Source organism: Pseudorca crassidens, chromosome 13 (genome assembly GCF_039906515.1).
Source record: "Pseudorca crassidens isolate mPseCra1 chromosome 13, mPseCra1.hap1, whole genome shotgun sequence".
Taxonomy (NCBI): domain Eukaryota; kingdom Metazoa; phylum Chordata; class Mammalia; order Artiodactyla; family Delphinidae; genus Pseudorca; species Pseudorca crassidens.
In genome coordinates, this window is record NC_090308.1 from 21,415,334 (window position 1) to 21,434,645 (window position 19,312).

The 19,312-nt window shown below is 37.4% G+C and overlaps 1 protein-coding gene across 3 annotated transcripts in view; it reads right to left on the reverse strand.

Annotated features, from left to right (window-relative positions):
• AIG1 (androgen induced 1) overlaps nucleotides 1-10,951 on the reverse strand; it is a 233,841-nt gene extending 222,890 nt beyond the window's left edge. The window contains exons 1-2 of one of the 3 annotated variants that reach the window (XM_067701910.1): nucleotides 10,391-10,951; nucleotides 9,881-10,268 (exon numbers count right to left, since the gene is read on the reverse strand). In XM_067701910.1, coding sequence (XP_067558011.1) covers nucleotides 10,266-10,268; nucleotides 10,391-10,774 — 387 coding nt within the window. In that variant the 5' untranslated portion in view covers nucleotides 10,775-10,951 and the 3' untranslated portion in view covers nucleotides 9,881-10,265. Of the gene's footprint in view, nucleotides 1-9,880; nucleotides 10,269-10,390 lie in introns of those variants that run through there. The other 2 variants (XM_067701908.1, XM_067701909.1) reach the window with 2 other exon arrangements.
• Between the last annotated feature and the right edge of the window lie 8,361 nt (nucleotides 10,952-19,312).

Here is a 19,312-nt window from a genome sequence, read left to right on the forward strand (position 1 = left end):
GAATACATTTTTTTTTCAAGTGTACATGAAATATTCAACATGATAGTCCATATTTTAGCCATAAAAACAAACTTAACAAATTTAAAAGAATTGAAATCATGCAGAAAATGATCTCTGATCATAATGGAATTTAAACTAGAAACAAATGATAGAAAGATATCTCAGATATAGCCAAAAATGTGTAAATTAAACCCCACATGTTTAAATAACCATTGTAAAATAGAAAGACTCTCGTGGGGGCAAGGAATATACGGGAAATCTCTCTACATTTCTCTTAATTTTGCTGTGAACCTAAAACTGCTCCAAAAACAAAGACTTAATAATTTTTTTTAATAGAAAGACTCAAAGGAATTTAAAAAATATTTTGAAGTGAATGACAATGAAAATAAAATGTATTAAAACTTTTGAGATGCAACTAAAGCAGTACTTAGTATTAAATGTTTTAAAAGGGAAGAAGGACTCAATTTAATAAATAAACAATCTGTTTCCACGGATTTATTAGTTAAGAAACTAATAAAGAAGAACCAATTTAACCCAAAACAAAAGGGAGAAAGTAATAAACTTTAAAAACAGAAATCAATGAAATTGAAAACAGAAAAACAATAGGAAAAACCCAGTGAAACCAAAAGCTGACCTTTGAAAAACATAAATAAAATTGAGAAGTCCTTAGCCACACTGATGAAGAAAAAAGAGATAAGACACAGATTCCCAATATCAGGAATGAAATGTGGTTATCACCACAGACCCTAAAGACAATAAGAGAAAGATAAGGAAAGAATGTTGATATTAGATGAAATGGATCAACTTTTTGAAAGATATAAACTACCAAATCTCAATGAAAAAGAAAGAAATAAGCTGAATACTCCTATATCTTGAAATCAACCAAAATGAATTTTCAACAAAGAAAACTCCTGGCCCAGTGGTTTTCACTTATAAATTCTGTCACAAATTTCAGGAGGAAGTAAAACCAATTCTGCTCAATCTCTTCCAGAACATTGAGGAGGAATAAGGCTAGCATTACACTAATATCAAAGTCAGGCAAAGAAGAAAAATAAAAAACTACACACAAATATTCCTCATTAACAGAGAGGTAAAATCCACAAAATATTAACAAATCAAATTAAGCAATATATAAAAAGGACAATATACCACAGCCAAGTGCATTCACCCCAGGAGTGTAAGACTGACTTAATATTCAAAAATCAATCAATGTAATTCACCATATTAAGAGGGAAAAAAGCCATATGAACATATCAATAGATGCAGTTAAAATCATTTGACAAAATTCAACATCCATTTACGATATTTTTTTTAAAAGCTTCTCAGTAAACAAGAAACAGAAGGAAATGTACTCAAACTGATAAAGGGTATATGCATAAAAAGTCTATAGCTACTATTATACTTACTTGCAAAAGACTGTTTCCTCCTAAAAAAGAAATGACAAGAATATCCACTCTCACCACTTATGTTCAGTATCATATTAGAAGTCTTAACCAATGCAACAACACATGAAAAAGAAATAAAAGCCATGACAATTAGAAAGGAAGAAAACTGTCTCTATTAGCAGATGATATGATTGTCTATATAAAAAAAGAAAAGTCCATGAAATCCACAACAAAGCCCCTAGAATGAATAAGTGAATTAGCAAAATCATAGGATATAAGGTCAATATGCAAAAATCAAATGTATTTAACATTTAACAAAAAGTAAAATTTAACAACACTATTTGTTTCACTGAAGAGGACATACACATGGCAAGTAAGACATGAAAAGATGTTCAAGATTATTAGCCATTTGAGAAATGCAAATTATAACCCCAATGAGATAGCACTACACACCAATCAAAAATTAACTGGATGTCATCAAAATGATAAACTTCTGCTCTGCAAAAGACACTACAGATCATCCTCAATTTACCACGGTGTCACATCCTGATAAACTCATGGTAAAGTGAAAATATTGCCTAAGTCAAAAATGCACTGAACACATAACCTACCGAACATCATAGCTTAGCCTAGCCTGCCTTAAACGTGCTCAAAATACTTACATTAGCCTACAGTTGGGCAAAATCATCTAACCCAAAGCCTATTTTATAATAATGTGTTGAATGTCTCATGTAATTTACTGAATACTGAAAGTGAAAAACAGAATGTAGGTGTATTGGTTGCTTACCCTCCTGATCGCATGGCTGACTGGGAGCTGGGGCTCGCTGCCCTGCCCAGCATTGCAAGAGCGTATCGTGCCACATATCACTAACCCAGGAAGAGATCAAAATTCAAAACTGGAAGTACAGTTTCTACTGAATGTATATCACTTTCATACTATAAAAAAGTCGAAAAATCATAAAGTCGAACCATTGTAAATTGGGGCCTGTCTATGCCAACAAAAGGTAAAGATACTCCCAGACAGGGAGAAAATGTTTGCAAATCACGTATTTGACAAAGAACTTCTATTCAGCATACACAAAAACTCTCAAAGCTTAACAATAAGAAAACAACCCTTTTTTTAAAATGGGCAAAGGATTTGAACAGGCACTTCGTAAAGAAGATATATGTATGATAAGAATGCATAAGAAAAGAGGCTTAATACCATTAGTCATGAGGGAAATGCAAATTAAAACCACAATGAACTACCACTGCACAACTATTAGAATAGCTAAAGTAGAAGAAAAATTGACAATGCCACACACTGACAGGACGCAGAGCGACTGAACCCTCACACATTGCTGATGGCAGTGCAACGTGGCACAACCATTCTGGAAAACAGTCTGGCAGTTTTTTATCAAGCTAAACATATACTTGCCATATAACCAAGCGATCCCACTCCCAGTAAAAATAAAAACTCATGTTCATACAAAAACTTGGATGCAAATGTTTACAGTAGCTTTCCTCATAATCACCCCAAACTAGGAAAAACTCAAATGCACTTCAATTTATGAGGGAATCAACAAAGCGATACATCAATACCATAAAATACTACTCAGCGTTAAAATGGAACAAATTATGGATACACACAGCAGCAGAGAGGAATCTGAAATGTATTATGCTAAACGAAAAGCGCCAGGCTCAAACGCTATGTCCCGTCTGCTTTACATATTTGTGTAGAAAAGGCAGAACTACAAGGGTAGAAAACAAACCTGTGATTGTTAAGATTCAGGGGAGGGTTTGACTCTAAGGGGGCAGCACAAGGGAATATTTTAGTATTTTTAGGTGATTGTGGTGGTGGCTACTATGCATCCATCAAAACTCAGAACTGCGCACCAAAAGGAGTGAATTATGGTGTCTACTAATTTTAAAAAACAAATTTATACAAACCATATGTATATATTGAATTTTTGTCTCAAAGAAAAGGCCATATATGGCTCAAAAGGCAAATGCCAAAATACTAACATTGGTATCTCCTTTAATTTAAATATAATTTTAAAATAATTTTTATAAATAATATGATTTTTCTGAAATCTGAATATATAAATGTGCACACACATATATACACATACATGCATATAATGTATACATGCATATAATGTATACATGCATATAATGTATACATGCATATATATACGGTCTGACTTTCCCTCTATGTGTGTTTCTGAGTATTCATGAAGTTCTGAAGAAAATACCATCTTGAAGCACTTCAATGCTAAGATGCACTGAAAATTAGGGACACTTAAGATGGAATATATTTGCTTCCCTACGGTTTCCAGTATTATACAAATTTTCTGGAATTTTAGGTACTGCTTTTGAAATTAAAATTTTAAGTTATAATACAGCCTGACAGTTCTAAATATGTCAACCTGAAAGGGCTAGACCACTGTCTCACTGACTTTTTAGAATTCCATGCTTCTAAAGCACTGTCATGAACACATGCCATTTGCTCAAGATTCAAAATGACAGTATACTTATCACTTGGTGAATTCAAGCAATTTCTCTGGTGATTCCCAATTAGCCTGTCTTGATCCAGCCTATCAAAGCAACACTGCATACCTTGCTGCCCTCCACGATGGATCTGATCCAGGGGTCTCTCACATGCAGAGAGGGGTCTGTACTCACTGTCCTCTGGCAGGAATACCCTGCAGGTGAGACAGGGGCCCTTTAACTGTCTAGCCACAGGCTGCTAGACGCAAAAGAAAGCTATGTTGTTATGGAATCCTAAGCAGTAAGCTTTTTCCAAGTGTGCTTGGATCACAGGAACATCTGATTCAATATGGAAAACTGTAGTATTGTTCACACTTCCACAGAAACATACGACATTTCAGGGGAACACAGAGAAACAAATGAAAGCCTCAAGAGCAGTTACCAATTTTGTTAAATGTTATACCAGACATGGGGGATGGCAGAGATGGGAAAAGAAGTGACCTCAACATGGTCAGATGACTCTGTAATTTCAATAACATTTGCAACTAAGAAAGGGAATTAGAGATTATATCATCAACTATTTCCCCGACTCTGACAAAACCAGGTCCCTATTTTATGTTTGCTCCAAAAGAAACACTTTCAAAGAGGGGGAAGAGGACTCTGTGTAAAGTATTATACTCAAAATTCTTCTCCCAGGTTAGGAAAAAGCATTATTTAATCCTTAAAGTTTACCTGCATTTTAGGGTCAAGTCTGATTGTACTGAAAAAAAATTTGCAGTTTCACCCTCTTTGTATAATATCCAAAAAAAAAAAAAAAAAAAGAAAAAACCAAACCAAAACAAACCAATCTAATTTTGTTCAGACTACTCAATGAACTACTGGCCTTCACATGGCACTCTGCGGTTTTGACTGGCAAAGCTAAGTATCATAGTTACATAATAGTATGTAGAATCTCTTCTCAAGATATTTTATTTCCTATTTAAAATTAAGCCATGCACTTAATGGAGTCAAGAATATTTTATTATAAGTATATAAGTAAATATGACAAACTCAAATGCATCATTTAGTATACTTACGCAGTTTTTTCTCCCTTTTAAACATCTTTAAAGGTCAAAAATTCTTAGTGTGTCTAAAAGCAAAAAATCTATCCTCCAGGTGTACTTGACCATTTCCTGCTCTTTGAACACCCCAAGCTTTTCAACATCTGAACACTTATTTATCCTGCTCACTCTGTGGTTTTCTCAAATTCTTTTGTAAAACGGATTTAGATAACAAAATTAAGTACCCAGATTATACTACCTTAAACCTCTACAAAAATGCCTTCACCCAGTCAAAACAGAAGACCATGCCTTTGGCTTTCATAAAATCATAATATAAAAAACATCAACAATAAGAATATTTCTATTGATAATCTGCTAGAAAACAATCAAAGGCATTACCTGCTATGCTACCCGATGTCATTTATATGACTAGCTGAGTGATAAATAACCTTGCAAAGTCAGTGCCTGGAAGGAATTGTATTTTTCCTGATAAATTGTTATGCTTCCTTTATTCCAACAGTAGAGACAATACAATCAAATGTGTATTCTTTTTCACCTGATTTCCCTAAAGATTAGACAAACTTGTTTCTCAATTGCAACAAATAGCTCACCCTTGGTACCAAATACATATTTTTCTCTTTCTTTTATTTTACAGTTGTAATTTTTTACAACATGTTTTTAACTATGTCACAGTAAAAGTGACATAATTAAATATATTTTGAAATATGTTTAAATATGTTTTAAATATAGTTGGCAGAATTAATATATGAAGGCTGTGTCCTACAAGCTATTCCATGTTAAATTACAAAACAAAAACAGCATGGCCTAGAGCAGCATTTTTCAAACTAAAATGTGAAAAAGAATCACCTAGTGATCTTATTAACAGGTAGATTCTTATTCAGAAGGCCTGGGGTGGAGCTGGAGGGTCCACATTTCTACCAGGCTCCCAGATAAGATCACTGCTGGTCCTCACACTACACTTTGAGGAGGTAGGGCCTCACCGGTGTTCAGCCTGTGCATGAATGGAAAGTCAGTATAGGAGAAATAATGAATATAATGGAGCCCTAAGACATGGTAACTATCAAAATGGCGAGTACCACAAACTAGAGCAAATGGGATCATCACATTTCTATTTCAACCTTTAAAAATCAGTTTCTTAAATCCAAAATCAATATTAATTTTTTATAACAAATGTCCAGTTCATGTTTTTCAAAGAAGTTGATTCTTATTCACGTGTTAGACATTCTACCATATAGAGCTGAATAAAATTCTGGTTGCTATATTTCAAAAAAAAAAAAAATCTGTAGTGTTTCGAATGTTTTTAGGAGGAAACAGGACAGGAAGAGAATACTCATTGAACATCTGGAAAGTTCCATTTATTCAAATGTTTCCTAACACCCAATGTATTCCAGCACTACTTTGAGGCCTCAACATCCAGTTTCTTTTTTCTTTTAATTTATGTTTGTTGGTTTGATTGATTCCTCATTTCTATTATTTTGGGGGACAATTATTATATAACTTGGGAAATTATTTGATTAATGAATAAGTGAATGAATCTGCATCATTTGAAGAAAATCCATCAGCTGTGATACTAGTTAAGAAAATATTTGAACATTCATCAGTTTAATTGTTTTTTCTTTCCAGCTTATTTCCAGTTAAGAGTATTCCTCCCAGCATGGCATGTTTCACAATGATAATTTCTAAAATACTTCACAGTAAAGAAAAGGCCTAGTTTTTCCAAAGTTATTCCATTTTCATAGATTCTCACATTGCCTGTTGTCACATGTATGTCTCCTCAGCATAGTTTCTGGTTAAAACTAAAATTAACCAGTTATCTAATACACATAAAGAACTAGCTGAGTCACCACATCAGTACAACAACATTTAAGGTTTCTTTTCTAGGTCACAGGATTTAGAGCCAAGTATACTAGTCTTCTATTGCTGCTGCAACAAATTAGCATAAATTTAGTGATTTAAACACAAATTTATTATTTTATAGTTTTGGAGGTCAGAAGTCCAAAATGGGTCTCACTGGGCTAAAATCAAGGTGTCAGCAGAGCTATGTTCCTTCTGGAGGCTCCAGGGATAATTTATTTCCTCGCCCTTTCCAGCTTGGAGACACCTCCCACATTCCTTGACTCCTGGGCCCTTCCTCCATCTTCAAAGCCAGCAGTGTTGCACCTCTCTGGGACTTTCTTCCACCGTCACATCTTCCTCCAACTGACTCTTCTCCCCTGCCTCCCTCCACTTTTAAGAAACCTTGGGGTAACACGGATAATCTGAGCAAATCTCCCTATTTGAAGGTCAGTTGATTAGCAACTTTAATTACTTTGCCATGTAACCTAACATACTCACAGGTTCCAGGGATTAGGATGCAGACATGCTTTGGGGGCCTATTATTCTGCCTATCATGTGGAGACAGTATTCCATTTACTTACTTGAATTTTCCTGAAGCACTTTTAGTTCTTTTACAGTGCTTCAATTCTAGGAAAAGAACCTCTTGGGGAATAACAATAAGAGTATAAGATTACTGATAACAGTAATATATCAGTAATAGTTCAGTAATAATGTTCAGTATAAGATTACTGAACATTACTAATGTTCAAATATCTTCTTAACCAGTATCACAGCTGATGAATTTTCTTCAAATGATGCAGATTCAGTTATTATGTTATTATGCAATTATTATGCAGTTATTATGCAATAACTTTCATTTCACTTTTTACCATGAGCTCTGATTCTATTGGGATGACTCTCATACTCAAAGTAAGGTATGGATATAGCTGGAACGGCCCCTGCCACATAACCATATGATCCTGGATACGTGTCGCCTGAGATTCCTGAGCTACATTCTGGTACACTGATGCCGTGGATCATGGAATCAGACTGTGGCCACCAGGATAAATGTCCTGACTCTCTGTGATCCAAGTTGGCTAGGACAAGGGCCTTCTCACTGAAGTTTTGAGAAGCTAAACCCTCTTGCAAAATTGCTCTAATGAGCTTAGAATCATTAAAAATGTCCAAAGCACTAAGTAATAAAGTTTATTCAGTTTTTTTTTAACACAGAAAAATGAAAAGTTAAATGAGTAAATAATAGTGGCCTAATCTTTTCATACCAATAGTAGGGACTCACAGGCTGGTTGTTGTAACAGCTGTACAATGCTTAAGCTCCAAAGACTCTAAATCTCTAGTAACAAAAAGAATAACACTTTGCATGAGTGTTTCTTTGAATATATTCTAGACATATTTTCTCACAGGAACCCTCAATTAAAGATTTATTATATTTTAATCAGAAGCCACAGAGATAAAAAGTTTGAATGATTGGCTGAAGGCCCTATACAAACTGAATTTAAGTATGAAAGAGACAAAAATATATTTGTCATGATTATTTAAAATAGGCAGGTCCAACCACTAAATGCTAAAATATAAAGTGTATGACAGTTTAAGCCGAGTCAGATTGGCTCTACTACAGTTTCACGTCACTCAAAGGTTCTGAGAGGTACATCGTTTCTTGTGAGTCTTGTTTTATAACACACAGTAAGCAATGCCAATGTGAGTTGTCATTTCTCGCATGGGTTAACAATACCCTCAATTTCTACCGCTCTCACCTGCTAATCCCCTCCCCTGCGCCCCCAAAACTATATCTAATGCAAAGGTGCTTCTGAGAACTGTTCATAGTTTCTATGGTTCTGGTGGGGTTTCCATCCGTATTTCAGCTCAGTGCTGTTCCCTGACAACACTCAAATGGGCCAGCTCAAAGTGAGATCAGGAGAAATGGGATAAGGTAGTGATCCAAGAGAAATTTTGTTCACATAGCCAGTAAAAGAATTCTGAAAATCTATGCACATATTTTTTAAATAACATCTAAATATTTTTAACATAAGTTTGAACAGTTGAAAAGGGGACATGATTTCTAACACTCTGATACATATTTATCAGAACTTCAGGGCTGCAGGTTTCAGTCTCCGGAAGTCTGCTACATAACATAAAAGGTAGAGCCAATCCTCAATGACGAGCCAATCAACTCAAGAAGACTTTCTGTCAAGATAAGTCTGACTTTGTTTTTCAATCAAATATGAAGATAGTTCTAGTGACAACTGTCTATCTTCTGAATCCTAAAAGGAACAGATAAATACAGCACAGAGCCTTGTCACGTGCTTGTCCCTTGGATGAACAAGGCAGAAGAAAGGAGAACTGGCAGGCAACACCCATGTTCAGAGACAGATCAGTTTCAAGAAAGAGCTGGAAGTTGAGGAACTGAAAATTGAAACCCCTGAAACACTCTATGCCCTGGTCAGTCTTGGTGCCCAGTTTGGAAAGTGCTGGGGGAAGGGCTTAAATTCTTCTCTGAAAGTATCTAACATGATACAAATTTAAAATGGTATTTCTATACAAAAACCTGCTGACTGCATATCTTCGAAGCATCCTAAGCCTTTGGAAGTATCTTAAAACAGGTGTCAAGTTCTCTGCATCAAAACAAAGGGTCAACAATTAGAGATTACAATCTTGCTTGTGTAGCCAACCTTGTGTATAACCTTGGACGGGCAGTTCTGGCGATCCAGGAATTGGTTCTACATTTTCTCTAGTCCTCAGAACTCCTAGCTTTTGTTTTAATTCTCTGTCCATACTTGACCATCTTTTAGTGTATGTTTGGGCCAGTCTTTCACCCTGAAGTTCCTAGGTTCCACCCCATGTCCTTATTGGGTTTTATGCTCATGTGATACTTCTCCAGCCCTTTCAGTGCCAGAAGTGGATAAACTGTTAAAAAACAAACAAACAAACAAACAAACAAAAGCCCTCCAACTGCCAAGGCCATCATTGTGCCAACAGAGGAGTTGCTTATGCAAACTATTGCGAACTTTTACACGGGAAGATGGGGAAAGTATAAAGTCCACTGTGAATGCGTTTTGAAAAGCTCTCTCTTCTAATGCTTCTGGGGGGTGGGGGAAGGTTGGAAGTAAATTACTGACAATGGGCAAAAACAGATGCAAAGAAGACAACTTTATTAGGCGATTTCTCTTCTTTATGAGGAGCTTTCTTTCCTTTGTTAGGAGGACAGTCCTTTCAGAGGAAACACCAAGTAATTCGACAATACCCAGTTTCCTTCAGCTGCTGCGACTTGATCCCACGGTGGGTGCTCTGGAAAGCACCTTGGGGGCGAACGAGTCTGAGGCCGCTCACGACCAAGGTCGTTCGATCCAGTTGCTAAGTTGAGAATCTTCCCGTGCCACCTCTTAGAAGCAGGTGTGTGTTCCCCTCCAAAGAGCCCACCACCTGGCTGCGCCCCACCTCCACTCGTGCCCCAGCTACCAGATAACGTTGGGTGCTACAGAAAGTGCTGCTGCGGGGGCAGCCTGGCCTTCAGACGCAGTCACTGGGGAAGAGGCGAGGACCGGCGTGGATGCTGGAGCACGCGCGCAGGTGCCGGCGCACCCACAAACACACCCGGGCTCGGAGTGAGGGGAGGACGGGGGAGGGGGAGGGGAGCGGCCTTACCAGATCAATGAAAGTCAGGAATTTCCAGCTCCCTCCGTAGGTCTGGTGCGAGGGCATTTCGATGGCCTTGTAGTTGCACAGGATAGAGCAGTAGGACAGCAGGATGGCCACCCGCAGCACCTGGCAAGGGACAAGCGCCATGTTCGCGAAAGGCGCGGACGGGCTCGGCGACGAGGAGGACGGGCGGCGCAGGGCTCTGGCGGGCGCCGTGGGAACTCCGGTCGCGGGCGGGGCGGACGGGGGCCCTGGCGGGACGTGTCCCGCGGGATCGGCGCGACCGCGAGCGCGCGCGCGCGGGCAACCTCGCGGGCGGGCGGGGCGGGGCGGTGTGTGCGGGCACCGGCGGCTGTGGGGTGGGCGGCGTGGCGTCAGCTCTTTCGTCATCTACGTCATTCTGCTGCTGCCTTCGCGGGTCCCGGAGACCCGGCCCGGGGCAGCCCTTCAGAGCCCCGGGAGCGGGTGGGCAGCCTCCGAGGACGACCGGGGCTCGGGGAGCGCGCGCCGAGATCCGGGGACCGCGGCCAGCGGCAGCGGCCGGGCGGAGAGGGAGCGCGGCCCAGGGTGAGCGGGCGCGGGGCCAGGCGCGGGGGCCGGGCAACCCGCCCGGAAGGAGCGGGCCCCGGGGTGGGCCAACGGTCCAGCTCGGGGACTTGCTGGCCAAGTGGCACCGGTGGAGGCGCGCACGTGGGGGGTGCAAACCCGTGAAACGGGGCCCCCGAGTGACTTGCTTTATTTTGGACCCAACTGGAATTTTAGTGTTAGACTACTGTTAATCTCTATGAAATCCCCTTATTAATTCTATTCCAGTGGGTAGGCTGCCCTGCACTTTTCCACCGGGGGTTTATAAATATCCTATCAATATATAACAAGGCCGACTGTGAACTGTGGACAAGGGGTTTATAAATAAAACGTTGTAAAGAAAGGAGTGTCAGATAAGTTTCTGCTGCAAGATTACATTCAGTTCAAGAGCAGATCATCCTGAGTCTGGATGTAAAACCCGTTTGTGTAATTTAATACTAATCTTTTGAGGGTTAAACTGGTTTTGCCGTTTTCCTTATTTATTTTTTCCTACACTCCAATACCAGGGCTTAATGGAAGGAAAATAAATATAAACTGGATTCCCTCCACCTTCCAGTAAATGTTGTCACACTGAAGTTGCTTCATTCTGTGGGCAGCATCACATTTCAGCTAACGAGATGCAGGGTCAGATTATGAAAGACAACATAGGTATTTCCTGTGGATCCATTTAAAACAGGTGTCCTCTGAAAATAGTCTCTTGAGTCACAGAATGTGGAGTGAGGGGACAGGGAAAGCAGAGTGCACAGTGTTAAGAGGTAAAGTAGCAACTCCTGAATTTTTCCAACCAGTCTCTTAACCAAAATAAAGAAACCCAGTAGATATTTTCTAATCGGCCTCATAATTATGCCAGTAGAAGTTAATGTCCTCCAAATCAAGATAATTCCAAGAAGATTCTACCAGCATAAAACTATTCATTATTGATGATTTCTAGTTTTATTTTCATGTAAAAGTTGGGTGCATTTTTAAAAATTGTGTGTCCATGCTACAGGTTCATAAGATTGCAAAATTTAAAAGTAGATCTACTGAAGATCTAAGTCCTTAGTAAAGTTTTGAGTTCGCGTGATATCCTTAAAATTTGATACACCTTCCTACCTTACAATTTAGAAAATCATAAATAAGACTCCCTATCCCATACTAGAAAAATATAATAATATTTGTATAAAGCCATTTAAAATTTTATTCTGTACTCAATTTCTTTTTAAGTAACTATACCATTCAAAAAGTGTTTTGAACCTATTCTAATGGTTTGCTTTTGTTATTTTGTGATTTGCTAACCATAATAAGATAATGAGTTTTGTGGGCTTTTTTTTAAAAAAATGAAACATTTGCATAAACATTGACTCAAATATTTTATGAGAATGTCAGTCCACAATTTTTGGAACATCTTGCTGATTATTTATGAACACATCCAGGTTGCTCTTTTTGCTTTTTAGACCATATCTAGTAATCTTAGACATGTTTCACATGTCTCTGCGAAAAAAATATTAACCTACACACAGACTGCGTTTTTCTTAGTGTAAGTATTGCAGTACAGTATTGCACTTAAAACTTCACTCTGTGGAAAGTTATCCTTTTTTATGAACTATAATACACTAATCACTGATAAGTTTTACATGATTGCATATTTGAGTTAGAGAATACTGCTTTTCATTGTACACTGTACAGAAGAAATATCTGCATGTCACTTTTTTAGCTTTTTCATACTGCCCCACAATGAGTGGGGATGGAGGAGAGTAGCCTTGTCCAGTTGAGTTTCATGAAAACATGTTTCCCAAGGGAAGAGTTTAAGACCGTGTTTTAGCTTTTAGTTATTATACATTAGTGTTTCTTTGATTACTGTTAATAGTTCTTAGTCTATATATGGGCTCAAGATATTCTTCCTTAAGTACTTCTAAAAACTGTTACAGAATCTTCATTCTTTTTCTTTTTTTTTTGAAGGGGGAGAGCATCTAACATATTGGTGATGATAATCCCTACTAATTTTGGAAATGACAAGGACCCTCTGTCTCCCTTACATTGTCTTCCAACAAGCCAACTTCATATAGCCATGGGTATTTGCTTACAAATTCAGGAGGAAGAATTGTGTTTATGCATATCCTTATAATATTCAATGTTTATGCATTTCCTTTGGTTCTGTGTTTACATTGGATAAGCATTTTCTAACAGTGTCAATGTATTTGAAAGGATTATTTTTCCCCCTTCACAGCTGTCTGCACCATAGTGTAGAAGATAAGATGTGTCCCTTTGAGAGGTTTGGGCTTAGGAAGAATCCCCTCAGTTTCGCAGAAAAGATACGTTTGGGTTGCTCATTTTTCTTTATTATAAAAGCAGCATATTTATTATATTAAAATAGGAAATTAAAAAAAATTACTCCCACTCTCACCACCCACAGAAAACACTGTTAACATTTTAGCACATACCTGCCAGTCTTTCTTACAATATATACTTAGTTGTGACATAACCATGTAACAATTTGCATCAAGCAGATTTTTTTTGCTTTAAATTTAATAAGTATGTTACCTTATTATTTAAAACTCTTTGTAAAAATCATTTTTAATTGTTGCATAGCATGACATAATAGGAGCATAATTTTGCTTAAACTTTATTTTTGGATATTTAGTTTGTTTCCAGTTTTTAATCACTATAAATACACTGTAATGTCTGCATATTTAGTTGAGAAAGCCACTTTTTAGGGATTATTTGTAGCTCAAAAACCAGTTAAGAAACCATCCTTTTACAACCTAATGTGTGTATTTGTTCACATGTGTTTATTATGGACTGTGGTTCCAAGGAGAGCTCTTTTGCCCTAGAGAGCAGTTGGAAAGATTAAAAAGTGGGCAAAAATCATTCTTTTTCCCAATAATTGATGCTCACTACAGATATTTTTAATTGCTTTAGATATGAAACGTAGTGCCAATACATTTCATTAGCCAGATTTTTTTGCTATTAACCAGGAAGGGTTGTTACTTACAGGGCAAATGAGCGGCGGCGCCTAGCAGTTGTGCTGATGTTGCTGATTGCAACGGTTTTTTCAGGCTTAAAAATGGACTGAATTTGCTATAGAAAACTCTACTGGGACTTCCCTGGTGATGCAGTGGTTAAGACTCCACACTCCCAATGCAGGGGGCCCGGGTTCGATCCCTGGCCAGGGAGCTAGATCCCACATGCATGCTGCAACTAAGAGTTCTCATGCCACAACTAAAGGAGCCCATGTGCCGCAACTAAGGAGCCAGCGAGCTGCAACTAAGACCGAGTGCCACCAAATAAATAAATAAAAATATATATAAATATATAAAAATATATATATATAAATATATATATATATATAGAACCCTAAATTATGAGATTTCTAAACACCAAGGGTTCTAGACAGTCACTGAAAAGCTTTAGAAAAAGTAGTGCTGAGATTTGGTGTGAGGCACCGGCTAGATCTCAGACAGATCTGAAACATCCCCTTCACTCCTGAGATCTGTCAGTAACTTTGCCAAAGCTACTTGTCCTGCCAGGAATGCTCTCGGTGTGCACATATCCAGAGCCAGCACATTGGGCAAGACTCAATGAAAGCCCACTTTGCCAGTCCCTCTTCGGGATGTAGGATGTCGTCTTCCGGCTTTGAACAATCCACGTGGATGGCTTAGTGGCGATCCAAATTCTACCTGTACTCACTATTTCCTTGTCAAAAACTGCCCCCTTTGCAGTGTCCGCGTTGTCTGGAAGCATCACAAGTGTGCTGTGTTAGAAGAGCCAGTCACTTAATGGCACCAAAATATCCCTGGAAGTGTGGCAAATTGAAGGTAATCCACTTACCAGAATTATTCTCAGGGAGGAAACGTTTTCATAAACTGCTTCAGTGGATGGGTGACTGGTGAGAGAGCCCTCCTAATGTGCTCCAGAATAATGGTAAATCATCGCTGAATTTCTTCTCCCCAGTGGGTGTCAGGGTAATTGCAGAGCTTTTGTTTTGCTGAGTAGACCATATACAGGAGTTTGGGAGGAGCTCACTTGCTCAGGGGAGTAGAGAAGAGGCAGACTCCTACCACCAGGGGGTCTTGTTTCCCAACAGCCTTCAGCCTCTAAATAAATGTTCAACAGATAGTTTAAAGATATTTCAGAAGTCTTAAATCCAAATCCTTCAGAGACCAGGCATGTATATAATTCAGTCAAGCTAAATGTAAGATAACAGTGTAAAATTGAATCTTTGAAAAACTGGAGCACATGCCCTACGTAGACTCATTGTAGTTCAAATTTTTAAAAATTGTGTCAGCCAAAACAACAACGAGAACAACACCACCACACCTGTATGCTGGTGTCAGCTAGCAGGCTGCAGGGTGGGACTTTGGAAGAGTGCCATGTTAACATCCTACCCAGGGTGTCCAAAACACCCTCTCAAGCCTGCTGGACTCTGCACACAGAAGAAGGTAACAGACCCAAAAGGACGTTGGGAGCGTGCAGTGATGTGTCCGGGCCAAGCCACAATTCTGTGTAAAGTCGAAATCTGCTGAAAGGGCTTCTGAGAAGTATTCCATTAGTACACCCCTCCCTGTAGCCCTACCCCCATCCTTATTTTTCCTGTTTCACTGTGTACAGGATGACTGGAGCTTCAGTAGTCACCTTGTAAGCATGAAGAAAAGAATCAGAGGATCCCAGAGCGCTTTGCCCTAACATCTATAACCTGCTGAACCCATGCCAGCAGTGGCCTCCTTCCAGGCTTCTTGTGATGTGAGAATAACCCCCTATTTGTTGAAAGCAATGTAGTAGGGTGTTCTGTTAAACGCAGCTAAATGATGATACCAGGAGACACTTGGGGTGATTTCCCGGCAGGCTTCAAAAAAGTGCTGAGTCATAGGACAGTGGGATAGTGCTAAGGAAACCAGGGTTCAAGTGTATCTATTTTTTATTTAATAAACACCCATATAACACCTACTGTGGGCCAGGCTTTGATCTAAGCCCTTTACAAATATTAGCTCTTCTTATCCTCACTGAGAATGGTTACTATTATTATCTGCATCTTACATAAAAGGAAATGGAGACAGAGAGAAAATTAGGTAAACTGCCCCAAAAGTCACACTGCCAGCAAAGGGCAGAGCTGGGATATGAAATCATGTATTTTGGGGTTTTAATTATAACACCAAGCTGCGGATACTGCCAGTCAGTGCACCACCCCAGGTTTAATTCCCCTTCTGTTACTGAGGAGCCATGTGCTCTGGGTTGTGTTTTCTCATCTGTTACAGTTCCCACCACCCCTCATAGGCAGCTGCCTGCTCCACCCACACTAATATCTGACAGAAATGTATCATATGAGGCAGAAACAACATCTGTATCTCAGCATCTTTGTGGACATCATTGTCTGATTTATAAGGATGAGAAAATTTTAGATATGACTTCCCCGAGCCACAAATCATTTTATAATAATTTTCATAAAACTTCCATGATTGACAATCTTTTAGTTATCATTAGACCATGTCATTTAGTTTCACAGCACCTGAGGCATCTGAAGTTATCTTTTGAAAACTTGAGCTATTTTCTTTAAATGAATGCTTCACCAATACCCACTTACACTCCATTTCACCATTATCCTTTTCACATAAACTACAATTTCATCACCAGATTCATTCAATAATTATATGGTTCCATTTATTTTCCAGAATTGCATAATGATGTTCCTTTACAGTTTGCTTAAGCTGATGAAGTATTTTTTTCAACATACTCTTTTCTTCTACCTTCATAAGTATTGGAAAATATATACTATGGAAAACAATATGGAGATTCCTCAAAAAATTAAAAATAGAACTACCATATGATCCAGCAATTCCACTCCTGAGTATTTATCCAAAAACAACCAAAAACACTAATTACAAAAGATATATGCACCTCTGTGTTCATTGCAGCATTATTTACAATATTCAGGATATGGAAGCAACCTAAGTATCCATCAACAGATGAGTGGATAAAGAAGATGTGATATATCTATCTATATCTATCTCTATATATAGATATAGATATCTGGAATACTACTCAGCCATAAAAAAGAATGAAATCTTGCCATTTGTGACAACATGGATGGACCTAGAGATTATCATACTAAGTGAAGTAAGTCAAACAGAGGGAAAAAAAATCATGATATTACTTATATGTGGAATTTAAAGAAAAAAACCAAATCAAATGAACAAATACAGCAAAGCAGAAACAGAGTTATAGGTACAGTGAACAAACAGATGGTTGCCAGAGGGGAGAGAGGTAGGGGGAAGGAAAGAAATAGGTGAGAGATATTAAGAGGTACAAACTTCCAATTACAAAATAAGTCACAGGTGTGAAATGTACAGTGTGGGAAATATAGTCAATAACTATGTAATATCATAACTACACTTACTGTGGTGATCAGTTTGAAATGTATAGAAATATTGAATCACTGTGTTGTGTAATAGGAACTAGCATAGTGTTGTAGGTCAATTATACTTCAAAAACAAAGAAACAAACTCACTCATAGAAAAAGACATCAGATTTGTGGTTACCAGAGGTGGGAGGTGGGAGAGGGGAAACTGGATGAAGGTGGTCAAAACGTAGAAACTTCCAGTAATAAGATGGATAAGCACTGAGGATGTGATGTACAACATGATAAATATAATTAACACTGCTGTATGTTATATATGAAAGTTGTGAAAAGAGTAAACCCTAAGTTCAGAAGAAAAAAAATTTTTTTCTAATTCTTTAATTTGGTATGTATATGAGATGATGGATGTTCACTAAACTTATTGTGATAATCATTTTGTGATGCATGTAAATCAAATAATTATACTGTACACCTTAAACTTATACAGTGCTGTATGCCAATTACATCTCCGTAAAACTGGAAGAAAAAATATATATATATTGGCAGCCAGACATCTTTCTATTGACAGTGAGAATGATAGAATCTTCTTTTTGGATGAAAAGTTAGAGATCAACTAGTCTAAGCCTCTCATTTTATAGATGATGGAACTGAGGCTGAGGAGAATTAAATGACTTTTTAGTGTATTTTTTCTTTTTCTTTTGTTTAAATTAATAGATTTTATTTTATTTTATTTTATTTTAGATTTTATTTTTTAGAGTAGTTTCAGGTTTATAGAAAAATGGAGCAGAAAGTATAGAGTTCTCATATATTCCCTCTCTCCATGCCACACACAGTTTCCCCTATTATTAATATCTTGCATTAGTGTGGTATTTTTGTTACAATTGATCATTATTACTAATAAAAGTCCATAGTTACATTAGGGATCACTTTTTGTGTTGTCCAGTTCTATGGGTTTGACAAATATGTGATGTCATGTATCCAGTGTTGGAAATATGTAAATTTAATGTTAGTAGATGCTAAAAGGTCATCTCCTAAATCTCAACATTACTTCTGATTAAAATTCTTAGTGAGCTATGAAAGAAACAAGCTTTCTTAACTTGATAAGGAGTATTTTTCAGAAATCCAGAACAAATATAATACTTAATAATTAAATATGAAAAAAAATAATTACATTGAAGTCATAAATTTAAGAAATCTTTCTGCTAATACCACTATCAGTCAACAGTATTCTGGAACTTCTAACCTGTGAAGGAATATAAGGAAAAGAAATAAAGTATACATATTGGGAGCAAATGTACTGTAATCACTTAACAACAATTATATAACATCCTTGGAGCAAGACCAAGAAAATTATTTGATGTATTAATAGAAACAGAAAGTGAGTACAGGGAAACAGTCAATTCAAGAGTAATATACCAAAAATCAATAACAAGTTAGAAAATGAAACAGGAGAGAAGACTCATTAACAACACTAATAAACATACTTAGAAATAAATCCAACAAGAAAGACGTCAGCCTTTAATGAAATACAGAAAGCAAAATAAAGAATAAACATAACCATATTGGGGAAAGAGTATAAAGTGATAAATTATAATAAAGTTATTGCAACTACAATTGAAAACTAAATGTAGCATTTTCAGAACCTTGAAAAATTATTTTAAAATTTCACTTGGAAAAGAATAAATAAGTTAGAACAGCCAAGAAAAATATGCAAAAGGTTAATGAAATCTAGACTTGTAGTTTATTAGAACATAATACAAAAATAATAAATGTCCCAGAAGAAAATAATTTTTATGTGACGAATACCTTGCTAAATAACAGCATGATAGAAACCATAAAGAAAAAGATGAACAGAAATGACTATATAAGCAAAGATAAAAGACAAATGACAAAGGAGGGAAATTTAACTGTCAAATCTGTGAGATAAAGGAAAACACTACTATGTAAAATACCCCAAAAATATGAACATAAATTCATAAAAGAATTCAGATGATCATGAAACATTTTTTAAA